The 16319-nt window shown below is 47.3% G+C and overlaps 1 protein-coding gene across 1 annotated transcript in view; it reads right to left on the minus strand.

The window, feature by feature from the left end:
- Positions 1 to 16319, minus strand: part of CFAP99 (cilia and flagella associated protein 99) — a 109896-nt gene that overhangs the window by 89416 nt on the left and 4161 nt on the right. Inside the window, exon 2 of the mRNA XM_029062119.2 lies at positions 5735 to 5862. Coding sequence (XP_028917952.1) covers positions 5735 to 5845 — 111 coding nt within the window. The 5' untranslated portion in view covers positions 5846 to 5862. The remainder of the gene's footprint in view (positions 1 to 5734; positions 5863 to 16319) is intronic.

The following is a 16319-nucleotide window of genomic DNA, read 5'->3' on the forward strand; positions in this document are numbered from 1 at the left end:
AGTAAGCACTGAACAAACCAATACCACAATGATTCCCCTCTCAGGATCATACCTGGAGAGTCTCCAGTCCTCTACCAGTTTCGGCTATGGGAGGGAGAGTCAAGCGGAGGCCCGTCCGTGCCATTCCTAGCTTGGGCAGCGGTTAGCGAGCGGAAGACAATCTCCGCTACAAGTCAAAACTCCCCCATGCTTGGCAGCGGCGGCCTGGGAGAGAGTCGAGGGCGGAGACTCTAGTTGACTGCGCGGAAGGCGGAGATGGTCAACCGCTTCTGGATTTTTACCATGAAAACTCTATGGAAACATTCCCAGAATGATTGCAGATGGAGAGATGTCCCCATGGAGTCGCTCTGACGTGACAGCATAAGACAAGAGCACAATGATTAAAACTGACTGACAAAGGCCTGGCTAGCTTTGGGACCCCCTGGCAGGATTTGGTGATCGCAGGCCACCACAGTTGACAGCTCACCAAGATAAAGGAGCACCCAGTGTCTATACTGGGTGTCTAGGGAAGCTGCGTGGCTTTTTGGAAAGCACCCGGGCTTGGGAGTCAGAGGTCTTGGGTTCTAATCCTCAGCTGGTCAGCTGCGTGACTTTGAGCAAGTCACTTCACTTTTCTCTGGCTCACTTACCTCATTTGTCAAATGGGAATGAAGACTGTGAGCCCCACGTGGGACAACTTGATTACCTTGTCTCTACCCATGGGAAGAAGCGTGGCTCAGTGGCAAGAGCCCGGGCTTGGGAGTCAGAGGTCATGGGTTTGAATCCCGGCTCTGCCACTTGTCAGCTGTGTGACTGTGGGTGAGTCACTTCACTTCTCTGAGCCTCAGTTACCTCATCGCTAAAATGGGGATTAAGTGTGAGCCTCACGTGGGACAACTGATGACCCTGTATCTACCCCAGTGCTTAGAACAGTGCTCCACACATAGTAAGCGCTTAACAAATACCAACATTATTATTATTATTATCCCAGCGCTTAGAACAGTGCTTGGCACATAGTAAGCGCTTAACAAACACCATCATTATCATTATTCTTATTACGAGAGCTTTGAGGGAGTCCATCCAACCTCTATAACACTTTCAACAGCCTCCCCTCTGAGCCCTGCCGAGCATCAAATGGCAAGACCATTTGAGAAGTGGCATGGCCTCGTAGAGTCAGAAGGTCCTGGGTTCTCATCCCGGTTCTGCCACTTCCTGCTGTGTCAACCTGAGCCCTTCTCTTTATTCTTGGTGCCTCAGTTACCTCATCTGTAAAATGGGGATTAACACTGTGAGCTCCATGTGGGACAGAGACTGTGCCCAACCTGATAAGTTTATGTCTATCCCAGCGCTTAGTACAGTGCCTGGCACCTAGTAAGCACTTAACAAGTACCAGAAAAAAAGGCAAGGTTCCTAACAGCGAGACCCTGATGAGCAAGCACCTCACCATTCTTGATGCGTGGCTCATCAGATCACACTTTGCAGGGCAAAGGCTTCTGCAAAGATTAGGTGACAGCAGGCGACCCAAGAAGCCGTGGGCGGGGGAATCAATCAATCGATCAATCAACTGCTCAACTCAAACCTGCCCCAGTGCTTACAGAGAAGGAGCATGGCCTAGTAGAAAGAACACGAGGCTGGGGGTTAGGGCACCTGGGTTCTAACGCCGGTTCTGCCCCTTGCTTGTTCTGTGACCTTGAGCAAATCATCTAACTTATCTGGGCCTGAGTCTTCCCGTCTGTAAAATAGGGATCAATCCATAGTATTTATTGAATGCTTCATTCATTCATCCAATCATATTTGTTGAGCGTTTACTGTGTGCAGAGTAATAATAATAATAAATTATGATGGCATTTGTTAAGCGCTTACTATGGGCAGAACACTGTTCTAAGCACTGAGGAGGATACAAGGTGATCAGGTCATACCATGTGGTCGTCCCATGCGTTTCCTGCAGAAACGCTCTGGGCATGTCACTCCCCTTCTTAAAAACCTCCAGTGGTTGCCTATCGACCTCCTCACGAAACAAAAACTTCTCACTCTAGGCTACAAGGCTGTCCATCATCTCGCCCCCTCTTACCTCTCCTCCCTTCTCTCTTTCCGCTGCCCACCCCGCACGCTCCGCTCCTCTGCCGCCCACCTCCTCACCGTCCCCCATCTCACCCATCCCGCCGTCGACCCCCGGGCCACGTCCCCCCGCGGTCCCGGAACGCCCTCCCTCCTCACCTCCGCCAAACTAATTCTCTTCCCCTCTTCAAAGCCCTACTGAGAGCTCACCTCCTCCAGGAGGCCTTCCCACACTAAGCTTCCCCTTTTCCCTCTGCTGCCCCTCTACACCCCTTTACCTCCCCTCAGCTAAGCCCCCTCTTTTCCCCCTATTTCCCTCTGCTCCTCCCCCTCTCCCTTCCCCTCCCCTCAGCACTCTGCTCGTCCACTCATTTGTATATATTTTTATTACCCTATTTATTTTGTTAATGAGACGTACATCACCTTGATTCTATTTATTGCTATTGTTTTAATGAGATGTACATCCCCTTGATTCTATTTATTGCTATTGTTTTTGTCCATCTGTCTCCCCCGATGAGACTGTAAATCCGTCAATGGGCAGGGACTGTCTCTATCTGTTGCCGATTTGTACATTCCAAGCGCTTAGTAGAGTGCTCTGCACATAGTAAGCACTCAATAAATACTACTGAATGAATGAATGAATGTGGGGTTCACAGTCTTAATCCCCATTTTCCAGATGAGGTAACTGAGGCACAGAGAAGTGAAGTGACTTGCCCGACGTCACACAGCTGACAAGCGGCAGAGCAGGGATTTGAACCCATGACCTCTGAATCCCCAGCCCGTGCTCTTTCCACTGAGCCACACTGCTTCTCACTCGGGAGAGTACAACTGTGAGCCCTATATGGGACAGGGGCTGTGTTCAACCTGAATAGCTCAAATCCACCTCAATGCTTAGTACAGTGACTGACACACAGTAAGCGCTTAACAACTACCATAAAACAAATAAACAAACCGCCCCCCCCAAAAATAAAACAGAGTTGGTCGACACATTCCTTGTCCACAATGAGTTTACAGTCTAGATGACTGAAAGTGGATATAATGCAAGGAGAAGGACCACAACCAAACGTTGCAAAGCCCCACTGTAGCCCAGCTTCAAACAGCTTCAAAACGATCATCACAGCAGACCGACCAGTGGGAGAGTGTTTGTTCTTGAGCTGAGGCTTTGGGAAGTTTGAGAGGCAGTTTTGCAAACAGCATCAGGCGCTGCAGGCAGTAAAATGCCCCCGTGCGATAAGGACCTGCCTTGTTTCTCCCAGAGAGAGGACTGGACTGTCAGTCGGCCATCGGCCTCGTCAGCCGAACGGTCGGATCAGATTTGTCTCCCACCTGAGAATCTCGTATCTTATCCAGTGAGTGGCCCTCAGATTACATAAAACGATGCAGCTCTTTGAACCCTTCAGACCTTCTGGGCAGGGAATGTGTCCGTTTATTGTTGTATGGAACTCTCCCAAGCGCTTAGTACAGTGCTCTGCACACAGTAAGCGCTCAATAAATATGATTGAATGAATTCACTACAGGCCAGGGATTCAGGATCATGTTATGGAGTCTGGGTCGCACTCCTGTCTCCTTCTCTCCAAGCAGGCAGGGGACAAGGTTTTTTGTTGGCTTGGTTTTTTTTTATGGTTTTTGTTAAGTACTTACTCTGTTCCAGGCACTAAAGTGCTAAGGTAGATACAAGTAAATCAGATTGGACATAGTCCCTGTCCCATATAGGGCTCACAGTCTTAATCCCCATTTTACAGGTGAGGTAACTGAGAAGTGACATGATGTAACAAAGCAAGTGAAGCAAAGTAAGCGCTTAACAAATAACATTTCAAAAAAAAGACCAAATCAATGATGTTTTGATTTTATAGAGCCCCTTGCTCAAGCAATGATCATTATTAATCAGAAATCATCGCCCAACTCTGGGAGTCAGAGGACGGTCACTACGCCGAGCTTTCTTAGAAGGACTCAGACCGCTTTTTTTTGACTTCCATTCTAGATTTTTTTGGTTATGGCATTTGTTGATCACTTACTATGTGCCAGGCACTGTACTAAGCGCTGGGGTACATGAGCGAATCAGGTTGGACAGTCTATGATGAAGATGATGATGATGATGGTACTTCTTATGCGCTTACTATGTGTCAAGCACCGGTCAACGCACTGGGGTACATTCAATCTAATCGGGTTGACACAGTCCCTGTCCCACATGGAGCTCACAGTCTTAATCCCCAGTTTACAGATGAAGTAACTGAGGCATAGAGATGTTAAGTGACTTGTCAAGGTCACACAGCCGACAAGCGGTGGAGCTGGGACTAGAACCCGGATGCTTCTGACTCCCAGGCCTGTGTTCTCTTCAGTAGGCCATGCTGCTTTCTAGTCCCACATGGGGCTCATAGTCTTAATCCCCATTTTATGGATGAGGTATCTGAGACACAGTAAAGGGAAGTGACTCGCTCAAGGTCATGCAGCAGGTAAGTGGCCGAGCCAGAATTAGAACCCAGGTCCTTCTGGCTCTCAGGCCTGTGCTCTCTCCTCTAGGCTATCTTATTTGCTCTCCAATTAATTAATCAATTGATCAATGGTCTGCCCTGAGCACCTATTGGGGTAGGAGCACTGTAAGGAGCGCTTGGGAGAGTAAATAGAGCTGTGAACTAGGCTAGGTCATTAAACTTTTCTGCACCTCAGAAAATGGGGAAAAAAATACCCGCTCTCCTTCTCTCAGACTCTGATCCCAGTGTAGGACAGGCATAAAGCCCCATCTGCTCAACTCGAACCCACCTCAGTACTTACAGAAAAGCAGCATGACCTAGTGTGGCTTGGTGGAAAGAGCCCGGGCTTGGGAGTCAGAGGTTATGGGTTCAAATCTAGGCTCTGCCACTTGTCAGCTGTATGACTGTGGGCAAGTCACTTCACTTCTCTGTGCCCAGTTCCCTCACCTTTAAAATGGGGATGAAGACTGTGAGCCTCACGTGGGACAACCTGATTACCCTGTATCTACCCCAGCGCTTAGAAGAGTGCTCTGAACGTAGTAAGCGTTTAACAAATACCAACATTATTATTATTAGTTGAAAGAACACAAGTCTGGGGGTAAGAGGATCTGGGTTCTAATGCCGGTTCTGTCACCTGCCTGCTTTGTGATCTGGAGCAAGTCACTTAACTTCTCTGAGCCCGAGTTTCCCCATGTGTAAAATAGGAATCAAATATCCACTCTCACTGCCTCCTCTATCAGCCCCCTGTGGGACAGGGATTGTGTCCAACCTGATCATCTTCTATTTTCTACAGTGCTTGGCACGTAGTGATTAACAAATGCCACAATTATTTATATGTCTGGCTCTGCTGATGTGCTGTGGGCTGGCAGTTCCACCATGACTTTTCCTGAAGATGAGATGAGCCTCCTTTGAGGCCTTATTCTTTCTCTCATTCATCTTCAGGAAAACATATGGTGGAACCGCCAAGCAGACAAGTGGTGGAGCAGGGATTGGAACCCAGGTCCTTCAGGCCCGGGTTCTAACCACTAGACCATTAAACTCGTTTAAACTAGGTGAGATCTGATTTATTTTTTATGGACCGGAGAAAACCAAAGATCCGCCTTTTTATTAAAAATGCCGCATCTTTAAAACACCACCAGGCTCCTCGACCTCCCCCACCACCTTCAGCATCACCCACTCGATCTGTGAAGAGAACGCTGGGCAATCTAATCCACCTCCCGCCATACCTGCAAAATGGCACTCGTCTCCTCCAGGATCTGGTCGACGCTGTCGCTTTCGGGTTTGAATCTGTTCAGCTGCTGAATCACTATCTCGATGTATTTCTTGTAAGGGGCCATGTCCGCAGTGAAGAGTCCTGAAATTGAAGGGAGCCATGAACTGTCCTGCTCCCTCAGGCTACAGTAAAAATTGCCGAATTTTCTGAGCGCTTACTATGTGTCAGGTACTGTACTAAGCAATGGGGTAGATACCATGTAATTGGGTTGCATACAGTCCCTGATCCACATAGGGTTCACACTCTTAATCCCCATTTTACAGATGAGGTAACCGAGGCCCAGTAAAGTGAAGTGACTTACCCAAGGTCACACAGAAGACAATAATTATTATTATTACTTGTTAAATACTTGTTAAACGCTTACTATGAGAAGCATATGAGAAGCAGCATGGCTCAGTAGAAAGAGCCCGGGTTTGGGAGTCAGAGGTCATGGGTTTGAATCCCGGCTCCTCCACTTGTCAGCTGTGTGACTGTGGGCAAGTCACTTCACTTCTCTGTGCCTCAGTTCCCTCATTTGTAAAATGGGGATGAAGACTGTGAGCCTCATGAGGGACAACCTGATTACCCTGTATCTATCCCAGCACTTAGAACAGTGCTCTGCACTTAGTAAGCGCTTAACAAATACCAACATTATTATTATTATTATTATAACAAAAACTCCTCACTCTAGGCTTCAAGGCTCTACATCACCTTGCCCCTTCCTACCTCTCCTCCCTTCTCTCTTTCTACCGCCCACCCCGCACGCTCCGCTCCTCCACTGCCCACCTCCTCGCCGTCCCTCGGTCTCGCCTATCCCGCCGTCGACCCCCGGGCCGCGTCCTCCCGCCGTCCCGGAACGCCCTCCCTCCTCACCTCCGCCAAACTCATTCTCTTCCCCTCTTCAAAACCCTACTTAAAACTCACCTCCTCCGAGAGGTCTTCCCAGACTGAGCTCCTCTTCTCCCTCTACTCCCTCTACCACCTCCCCTTCACCTCTCCGCAGCTAAACCCTCTTTTCCCCCCTTTCCCTCTGCTCCTCCCCCTCTCCCTTCCCATCCCCTCAGCGCTGTACTCGTCCGCTCAACTGTATATATTTTCATTACCCTATTTATTTTGTTAATGAAATGTACATCGCCTCGATTCTATTTAGTCGCCATCGGTTTTTACGAGATGTTCTTCTCCTTGACTCTATTTATCGCCATCGTTCTCGTCTGTCCGTCTCCCCCGATCAGACCGTAAGCCCGTCAAACGGCAGGGACCGTCTCTATCTGTTGCCGACTTGTTCATTCCAAGCGCTTAGTACAGTGCTCTGCACATAGTAAGCGCTCAATAAATACTATTGAATGAATTATTATTACTATGTGCCAAGCACTGTTTTAAGCGTTGAGGTAGATACAGATTAATCAGGTTGGACACAGTCCCTGTCCCAGATTGGGTTCACACTCTTAAATCCCATTTTACAGATGAGAAAATTGTGACACAGAGAAGTGAAGTGACTTGCCCAAGGTTACACAGCAGAAAAATGGTGGAGCCAGAGGTGGAGCCCATGACCTTTTGACTCCCAGGCCCGTGCTTCATCCATCATATTCCTTGAGCACCGGCCTGGGAGTCAGAAGGTCATGGGTTCTAACTTTGGCTTCTCCACTTGTCTGCGGTGTGACCTTGGGTAGGTCACTTCATTCATTCAATAGTATTTATTGAGCGCTTACTATGTGCAGAGCACTGTACTAAGCGCTTGGAATGAACAAGTCGGCAACAGATAGAGACAGTCCCTGCCGTTTGACGGGCTTACAGTCTCACTTCTCTGCGCCTCAGTTCCCTCATCTATAAAATGGGGATTAAGACTGTGAGCCTCTATGTGGGACTGTGTCCAACCCAAATTGCTTGTATCCACCCCAGCGCTTAGTATGGTGCCTGGCACATAGTAAATTCTTAACCAGTAATTATGGTAATTTGTTAAGCACTTACTATGTGCCATGCACTGCCCTACCATAATTATATTATTTTTATTATATTATTATATTATTACTAATAACATCCATTGGAAATCACAAAAATGCTCTGACCAACTACCGTAAATCAAAATGGCAAGATGGAAGAGCGGGTTAGGATGCTGACACCAGAGGGTCTGGAGGCCAAGAAAATTCCCATCCAAGTGAATGAAGTGACTTGCGACACTTGTCTGCTGTGTGATCTTGGGCAAGTCACTTCACTTCGCTGTGCCTCGGTTACCCCATCTGTAAAATGGAGATAAAAACTGTGAGCCCCATGGGGGGCACGGACTGTGTCTAAACTGATTATTGTGTATCTACCCCAGAATTTAGTACAGTGCCTGATACGTAGTAAGCGCTTAACAAATATCATGGAAAAAAACCAAACTTCTGAGTGAGAATGAGGACAGGCTTGGGGCTACCTATGGTATGTACGACAGCTGGTTCTGGTCCTGGCTGGGTTTACTCAATCAATCAGTGATATTTATTGAGCACTTACTCTCTGTAGAGCACTGTACTAAGTGCTTGGGAAACTACAATCAAAAAATTATACACAATCTCTGTTCTCAAAGAGCTTAAAGTCTGGTGGAGGACATTGACGCTAAATAAATGACAGGTAAGAGAAGAAACCGAATATAGAGATGAGTGTATATCAAAAGGGGACAGGAAGGAGTGTGGCCTGGTGAAAAGAGCACAGGGCTGGGAGTCAGAGGATGCTCATCATGAGGTTCTACCCCAGTGCTTAGAACAGTGCTCTGTACATAGTAAGTGCTTAACAAATACCAACATTATTATTTATTATTGTAAGCTCATAGTGTAGGGGAGGGGAGACAGATATCAACACAAACAAATAAAATGACAAATATGTACATAAGTGGTGTGGGGCTGGGAGAGGAGGGAAGAGCAAAGGGAGCCAGTCAGGGTGACGCAGAAGGGAGTGGGAAAAAGAGGAAAAGTGGGGCTTAATCAGGGAAAGCCCCTAGGAGGAGATGGGCCTCAGTAAGGCTTTGAAGCGGGGGAGACTAATGTCTAATTGATTAGTGTTTTATCTAGCCCAGCGCTTAGAATAGTGCTTGGCACATAGTAAGTGCTTAACAAATACCGCTATTATGACTGTATATATTTTCATTACCCTATTTATTTTGCTAATGAGATGTACATCACCTTGATTCTATTTATTTGCTATTGTTTTAATGAGATGTTCTTCCCTTTGACTCTATTTATTGCCATTGCTCTCGTCTGTCCGTCTCCCCCGATTAGACTGTAAGCCTGTCAAAGGGCAGGGACTGCCTCTCTCTGTTACCTATTTGTCCATTCCAAGCGCTTAGTCCAGTGCTCTGCACATAGTAAGCGCTCAATATATACTATTGAATGAATGAATGATTATTATTATCCCTTCTGGAACATTTTACTCCTGAAAAAGAGCCAGAATTCCCATTTCTAGTCAGGAATTGTCACTCCAAGGGGCCTGACCCGCTTTCCGGCCATGACCCGCAGGGGGCGCTCTCGGAGGAGGCAGCTCCCTCCTCTGCTCTCATACATTCATTCAATTCCTTCCATCCTATTTATTGAGCGCTTACTGTGTGCAGAGCACTGTACTAAGCGCTTGGGAGAGGGCAATGCAACCCTAAACAGACCCCTTCCCTGCCCACAGCGAGCTAAGAAGAAGCAGTCACAGCTGAGCTGCCTGAACATAATAATAATAATAATAATAATAATAATGCTGGTATTTAATAATGTTGGTATTTGTTAAGCGCTTACTACGTGCCGAGCACTGTTCTAAGCGCTGGGGTAGACATAGGGGAATCAGGTTGTCCCACGTGGGGCTCACAGTTTTAATCCCCATTTTACAGATGAGGGAACTGAGGCACAGAGAAGTTAAGTGACTTGCCCACAGTCACACAGCCGACAAGTGGCAGAGCTGGGATTCGAACTCATGAGCCCTGACTCCAAAGCCCGTGCTCTTTCCACTGAGCCACGCTGCTTCTCTACGCTTACTATGTGCTGAGCACTGTTTTAATGGTGGTATTTGTTAAACGCTTACTATGTGAAGAACACTGTTCTAAGCGCTGGGGGAGATACAGTGTCATCAGGTTGTCCCTCGTTTTAAGCGCTGGGGGAGATACAGGTCATCAGGTGATCCCATGTGGGGCTCATAGTCTTAATCCCCATTTGACAGATGGGGTAACTGAGGCACAGAGAAGTGAAATGATTTGCCCAAAGTCACACAGCTGACAAGTGTGGGGCTCGGATTTGAACCCATGACCTCTGACTCCCAAACCCGTATTCTTTCCACTGAGCCACGCTGCTGACAATAATAATGATAATGATGGTATTTGTTAAGCACCTACTAGGTGCAAAGCACTGTTCTAAGTGCTAGAAATAATAATATGGGACGTGATGACCCTGTATCTACCCCAGCGCTTAGAACAGTGCTCTGCACATAGTAAGCGCTTAACAAATACCAACATTATTAATACTAATGATGATGGTATTTCTTAAGTGCTTACCATGTGCCAAACACTGTTCTAAGCACTCGGGGAGATAAAAGGTGATCAGGTTGTCCCACGTGGGGCTCACTGTCTTAAACCCCATTTTACAGCTGAGGTAACTGAGGCCCAGAGAAGTGAAGTGACTTGCCCAAAGTCGCACAGCCGATAAGTGGCGGAGCCGGGATTATAACTCACAACCTCTGTCTCCCAAGTCTGGGCTCTTTCCACTAAACCTCGCTGCTCCTGGCGGGTGGGTGAGGGAGTCAGGGGCAGAAGGAGTGGGTGGGAGGATGATAATGACGATGTATTTGTTCATTCATTCCTTCAATCGTACTTATTGAGCGCTTATTGTGTGCAGAACACTGTACGCTTACTATGTTCCAGGCACTGTACTAAGCGCTGGGGTGGACACAAACATATCAAATTGGACACAGTCCCTGTCCCAAATGGGGCTCACAGTCTAGGGAGGAGGAAGAAGATAATAATTATAATGTTGGTATTTGTTAAGCATTTACTATGTGGAGAGCACTGTTCTAAGCGCTGGGGGAGATACAGGGTAATCAAGTTGTCCCACGTGAGGCTCACAGTCTTCATCCCTATTTTACAGATGAGGGAACTGAGCCCAGAGAAGTGAAGTGACTTGTCCACAGTCACACAGCTGAGAAGTGGCAGAGCCGAGATTCAAACTCATGACCTCTGACTCCCAAACCCGGGCTCTTTCCACTGAGCCCCGCTCCTTCTCATAGAGGAGACAGTTCTCTGCAGCCCCGATCCGAGTGGTGTGGGAGGGGACCATCACTCAATCCTGCAACCGATAGCATTTCCTGAGCACCTACAATCAATCAATCAATGGGATTTGAGAAGCAGCATGGCGTAGTGGCTAGAGCCGGGGCCTGGGAGTCACACGGTTGCGGGTTCTAATCCCTGCTCCGCCGCTTGTCAGCTGTGTGATCTTGGGCAAGTCACTTCACTTCTCTGCGCCTCAATTCCCTCATCTGGAAAATGGGGATGGAGACTTTGAGCCCCACATATGAATAATAATATTCAATAGTATTTATTTATTCAATAGTATAGCAACAGATAGAGACGGTCCCTGCCGTTTGACGGGCTTACAGTCTAATCGACTGAATAATAATGATGACGGTATTTGTTAAGCACTTAGTACGTGCCAAGCACTGTTCTAAGCACTGGGACAGCGACTGTGTCTAACCTGATTTGTTTCTATCCACCCCAGTGCTCATTACAGTGCTTCGCTCATAGTAAGCACTTAATACCACAGTTATTATCATTATTTATTGAGTGCTTACTGTGTGCGGAGCACAATACGACAGAGTTAGTAGACAGGTTCTCTTACAGTCTAGAGCGGAGCACCTCCGCTCAATCGTATTTATTAAGCGCTTACTGTACTGAGCGCTTTGGAGAATACAACAAACAGATCCATTCCGGCCCACGAAGAGCTCACAGTCTAGAGGGGGAGATGGATATTAATATAAATAAATAAACAACAGATATATACATGTGCTGCGGGGCGGGGAGGGAGGACGAATGAAGGAGGAAATCAGAGCGGCGAAGAAGGGAGTGGGAGAAGAGGAGAGGAGGGCGCAGTCAGGGAGTCCTAAGCACTTGGGAGTGTAGAGGCCTCCTCCTCAGCGGGGTAGCCCCATGAAGGGCCGGGAGTTGGTCTGATCAGTTCATCTTGTTCAGTTAGAGAAGCAGCGTGGCTCAGTGGAAAGAGTCCGGGCTTGGGTTCGAATCCCAGCTCTGCCACTTGTCAGCTGTGTGACTGTGGGCAAGTCACTTCACTTCTCTGTGCCTCAGTTACCTTATCTGTAAAATGGGGATTACCTGTGAGCCTCACGTGGGACACCCTGATGACTCTGTATCTCCCCCAGCGCTTCGAACAGTGCTTGGCACATAGCAAGCGCTTAACAAATACCAACATTTTTATTATTATTCAGTTCTTGTTCATCAGTTCAGTGCTCAGGCTGTTAAACTGTGTCTGTTATATCGTACCCTCCCAAACGTTTAGTATAGTGCCCTGCCCACAGTAAACACTCAGTAAATACAATCTGACTACCTGGCCCAAAGTTTGGCCCATAGTATAGGTACATATCTTGAAATTATATTTAATAAATTACTTCTTCATTTAAAGCAATGTCTATCTCTCCCTCTATACTCTAAGCTCGTTAGGGGCGGGGAATGTTGTGTGCTAACTCTTTTATATTGTACTTTCCCCAGCGCTCAGTCCAGTGTTCTCACATAATAAGCACTCAATAAATACAATTGATTGAGAAGCCGCGTGGCTGAGTGGAAAAACCCGGGCTTGGGAGTCAGAGGTCACGGGTTCTAATCCTGGCCCCGCCACTTGTCCTCTGTGTGACTTTGGGGAAGTCATTCATTCAGTAGTATTTATTGAGCGCTTACTATGTGCAGAGCACTGTACTAAGCACTTGGAATGTACAATTCGGCAACAGATAGAGACAATCCCTGCCTTCACTTCTCTGTGCTTCAGTGACCTCATCTGTAAAATGGGGATGAAGCCTGTGAGCCCCACGTGGGACAACCTGATTATCTTGTATCTACCCCAGGGTTTAGAACAGTGCTTGGCACATAGTAAGTGCTTAACAAATACCAACATTATTATTATTTACTGAGCAGCGTGGTTCAGTGGAAAGAGCATGGGCTTTGGAGTCAGGGCTCACGAGTTTGAATCCCAGCTCTGCCACTTGTCAGCTGTGTGACTGTGGGCAAGTCACTTCACTTCTCTGTGCCTCAGTTCCCTCATCTGTAAAATGGGGATGAAGACTGTGAGCCCCACGTGGGACAACCTGATTCCCCTGTGTCTACCCCAGCGCTTAGAACAGTGCTCGGCACATAGTAAGCGCTTAACAAATACCAACATTATTAAATACCATCATCATTACTTATGCCTGAGGCAAAACAGTCATTTCCCACCCTCCAAGAGTTTGCCATTTAATCGGGGAGAGTCAGAGCCCTGGGCCAGTAACACAGAGTGATATCTGTCCAGACTTTGAGGTCGCACAACATTTCCAACAAATGTTCTACACCTCAGCCTGGGAATCCCTGTGCCTGTCCACTGGCTTATACCTACTATATTGTACTCTCCCAAGTGCTTAGTACAGGGCTTAGTACAGGGCTTAGTACAGTGAGAAGCAGCGTGGTGCAGTGGAAAGAGCATGGGCTTTGGAGTCAGGGCTCATGAGTTCGAATCCCAGCTCTGCCACTTGTCAGCTGTGTGACTGTGGGCAAGTCACTTAACTTCTCTGTGCCTCAGTTCCCTCATCTGTAAAATGGGGATTAAGACTGTGAGCCCCACGTGGGACAACCTGATTCCCCTGTGTTTACCCCAGCGCTTAGAACAGTGCTCTGCACATAGTAAGCGCTTAACAAATACCACCATTATTATTATTTTGCTTTTCACACAGGCAATTGCAAGCTCCTTGAGAGCACAGATCATGACTGTTGATTCCACTGTACTCTAAGTGCTCAATAAATACTATTGATTATCTGCTATTACTAGCTACTCCCTCCCTAGCTACAAAGACCTAGTCAATAGTATTGAGCTTTGTCCAGGCCTTGACGTTCTCGGAGAGTGAAATTTCCTCCCATCGATTGTAAGCTCCTTGAGGCAGAGGCTGTGTTTGATTTTATGGTACGTTCCCAAGCCTATACTACAGTGCATTGCCCATGGTTAACCCTCCCACTAAACAGTATTGATGATTGTTGAAAATCTATCGAGCCCAGAAGCCTTGGGGATAATAAACCTTTCAAAAAATGCAAAGAGTGGTGACTGTTATGAAAACTGGAAATGACAAAACTCTGGGATTTGCAGTTAGGCACAATCGAGATTAAGGATAATTTTCTACAGAATGCGTTCATTTGTGATAACCAACCATGTTTAGAAAGGAAAAAAACATCTCACACTGTAAGTGTAAAGATTTTGAAACACAACTCCTGACCTTAACGACACCATAAGAGATAGGCGAGATTTGCCGGAAACAGGAGAAATAAATCTATCAGATTATCTGAAAATACAGTGTATTCATTTTATGGTTTACAAGGGTGATAAAGAAAAGAGTTTGAGTAGCATTGAAAGGTACAGCACAGGGTGACAAGTTATTATCTTGGTGCTTATTAAGTGCTTACTAGGTGTTTGGCACTGTGGTAACACGGGGTAAAATAGAGCGCAGAGCGCAGCGAGGCTTAGTGGAAAGAAAACGGGCTTGGGAGCCAGAGGTCGTGGGTTCTGATCCCGGTTCTGCCGCTTGTCTGCTGTGTGACCTTGGGCAAGTCACTTAACTTCTCTGTGCCTCAGTTACCCCATCTGTAAAAATGGGGATTAAAAAATGTGAGGCCCACGCGGGACAATCTGATTACCCTTTATGTACCCCGGCGCTTAGAACAGTGCTCTGCACATAGTAAGCGCTTAACAAATACCATAATTATTCATTATTATTAAAATACCGGATAGTCGGACCCAGGGCTCACACACAGGGGGTTCTCAATCTCAGAGGGAGGAGGCGCAGGAATCTTTCCCTATTTTACAATTGAGGAAACTGAGGAACAACGAGGTCAAGTGTCTTATCTAAAGGCCACCCAGCAGGCCAGAGATACAGCTGGGACTAGAACAGCTTTTGGAGAGAGTTGCTTTCACCCACCCTCTTCACTTCCTCTCCTCCAGTTCTGCCTTTGATCCCCTCCAATCTGGCTTTCGCCCCCTTCATTCCCCAGAAACCGCCCTCTCTGAGGTCACCAATGACCTTCTCCTCACCAAATCCGACAGTCTCTGACTATCCTAACCTGCCCAGTCCTCTCAGTTGCTTTCTACACCGGAGAACACCCCCTTCTCCTCGAAACTTTATCCAACCTTGGCTTCACAGACACTGTCCTCTCTCGGTTCTAGAACTGCTCCTTTGCAGTTTCTTTTGCTGGCTCCTCCTCTGCCTCCCACCCTCTGATAGTGTGCGTCCCTCAAGACTCAGTTCTGAGTGTCCTACTCGCCATGTACACTCACTCCCTTGGAGAACTCATTCCGCTCCCATGCTTCAACTACCTTCTCTAAGTGGATGATTCCCAAATCTACATCTCCAAGCCCTGACTTCTATCCTTCCCTGCCATCTCACATTGCTTCCTGCCTTCAAGACATCTTGCATTCATTCATTCAATCATATTTATTCAGCGCTTACTGTGTGCAGAGCACTGTACTAAGCGCTTGGAATGTACAATTCGGCAACCGATAGAGACAATCCCTGCCCAACAACGGGGGTCACAGTCTAAAAGGAGGAGACAGACAGCAGAAAAAAACACATAGGCACCAATACCATCAAAATAAATAAATACAATCAAAGATATATACATATAATTAATAAAATAGAGTAATAAATAATATATACAAATATACACAAGTGCTCCCTGGATGATATACTGACCTCAAACTAAACATGTCCCAAACTGAGCTCCTTATTTTCCCACCCAAACCCTATACGGCTCGTCTTTCCCATCACTGTAGACAATACCACAGGACGTCTCCACCTGGATGTCGGCCCGCCACCTAAAACTCAACATGAGCAAGACTGAGCTCCTCATCTTCCCTCCCAAGCCCGGTCCGCTCCCAGACTTCTCCATCACCGTGGATGGCACGACCATCCTTCCCATCCCGCAGGCCCGCAATCTCGGTGTCATCCTTGACTCGTCCCTCTCGTTCACCCCACACGTCCTATCCGTTACCGAGACCTGCCGGTTTCACCTCTACAATATCGCCAAGATCCGCCCTTTCCTCTCCACCCAAACGGCTACCTTACTATTACGGGCTCTCGTTATATCCCGGCTAGACTACTGTGTCAGCCTTCTCTCTGACCTCCCTTCCTCCTCTCTCGCCCCGCTCCGGTCTATTCTTCACTCCGCTGCCCGGCTCATCTTCCTGCAGAAACGATCCGGGCATGTCACTCCCCTTCTTAAACAACTCCAGTGGTTGCCTATCGACCTCCGCTCCAAACAAAAACTCCTCACTCTAGGCTTCAAGGCTCTCCATCACCTTGCCCCTTCCTACCTCTCC

The sequence above is a fragment of the Ornithorhynchus anatinus genome, chromosome 4, assembly GCF_004115215.2.
Source record: "Ornithorhynchus anatinus isolate Pmale09 chromosome 4, mOrnAna1.pri.v4, whole genome shotgun sequence".
Taxonomy (NCBI): Eukaryota; Metazoa; Chordata; class Mammalia; order Monotremata; family Ornithorhynchidae; genus Ornithorhynchus; species Ornithorhynchus anatinus.